The sequence below is a fragment of the Egretta garzetta genome, unplaced genomic scaffold (assembly GCF_000687185.1).
Source record: "Egretta garzetta isolate BGI_Z169 unplaced genomic scaffold, ASM68718v1 scaffold79, whole genome shotgun sequence".
NCBI lineage: Eukaryota > Metazoa > Chordata > Aves > Pelecaniformes > Ardeidae > Egretta > Egretta garzetta.
Window position 1 is genome coordinate 5130664 of NW_009260791.1, and position 776 is coordinate 5131439.

The following is a 776-nucleotide window of genomic DNA, read 5'->3' on the forward strand; positions in this document are numbered from 1 at the left end:
CGGATCCCCAGGATGCCCGTCACCGAATGGGAGGACGGCCACGTCCTGGGCATGGCCATGGTGCTGGGGATCGCTGGCACCCCGGGAGGGGTGGGCACCTTGGCCCCTGCAGCAGCGATGGGGCTGGGGTAGGAGTAGATGTGGTTGTAGGGCAGAGCGGGCTGCGGGGGCGGCTGGTGCTGCTTGTAGGACTCGTAGTGGCTCTGCTGAGACAGGTTCCCGATTTTGTTCCGGAGGATGCGGCTGGTGGGGCTGACCGGCGGCACGTTGTACTTGTCGCACACGCCATCGGCCAGCAGGCGATCCCGGATCTCCCAGGCGAAGATGCCCGGATCCCTTTGTTTGTAGGTCCGGATGTGTTTGACCACCGTGGGGGTGGTGACCCGAGGCTTGCTGCCCCCGATAGCTCCCGGTAGGATGGAGCCGGTCTCGTTGTAGCGAGCCAGGATTTTGCTGACACAGCCGTGGGAAACGCGGAGCTGCCGACTGATGTCACACGGCCTGATGCCCAGTTGCGCCAGTTCCACAATCCGCAGCCTGATGGCATTGGGCAGGGGTCTCCCGTTGACAAACACCCCCCCGAGCTGGTTCACTTCCCCGAAGGCAGGTTCTGCAAGCAAACACACAAACACACCCGTCGGACACGGCGAAGGGCTCAGAAGGCGGGTGCCTGAACTGCTCCTCATCACAAGGCAGATGTCACACATCGGGGACACCACCACCACCCCCGAGCTTCTTTATAACAGCGGGATGCCCCCGAAATTGAAGGGGGGGAG

At 63.3% G+C, this 776-nt stretch overlaps 1 protein-coding gene across 1 annotated transcript in view; it reads right to left on the bottom strand.

Annotated features, from left to right (window-relative positions):
* Window positions 1–776, bottom strand: part of PAX9 (paired box 9) — a 29060-nt gene that overhangs the window by 18529 nt on the left and 9755 nt on the right. Inside the window, 1 exon segment of the mRNA XM_035902039.1 lies at window positions 1–610. This exon segment is cut by the window's left edge and continues 11 nt beyond it. Within this exon segment, the coding sequence (XP_035757932.1) occupies window positions 1–610 (610 nt within the window).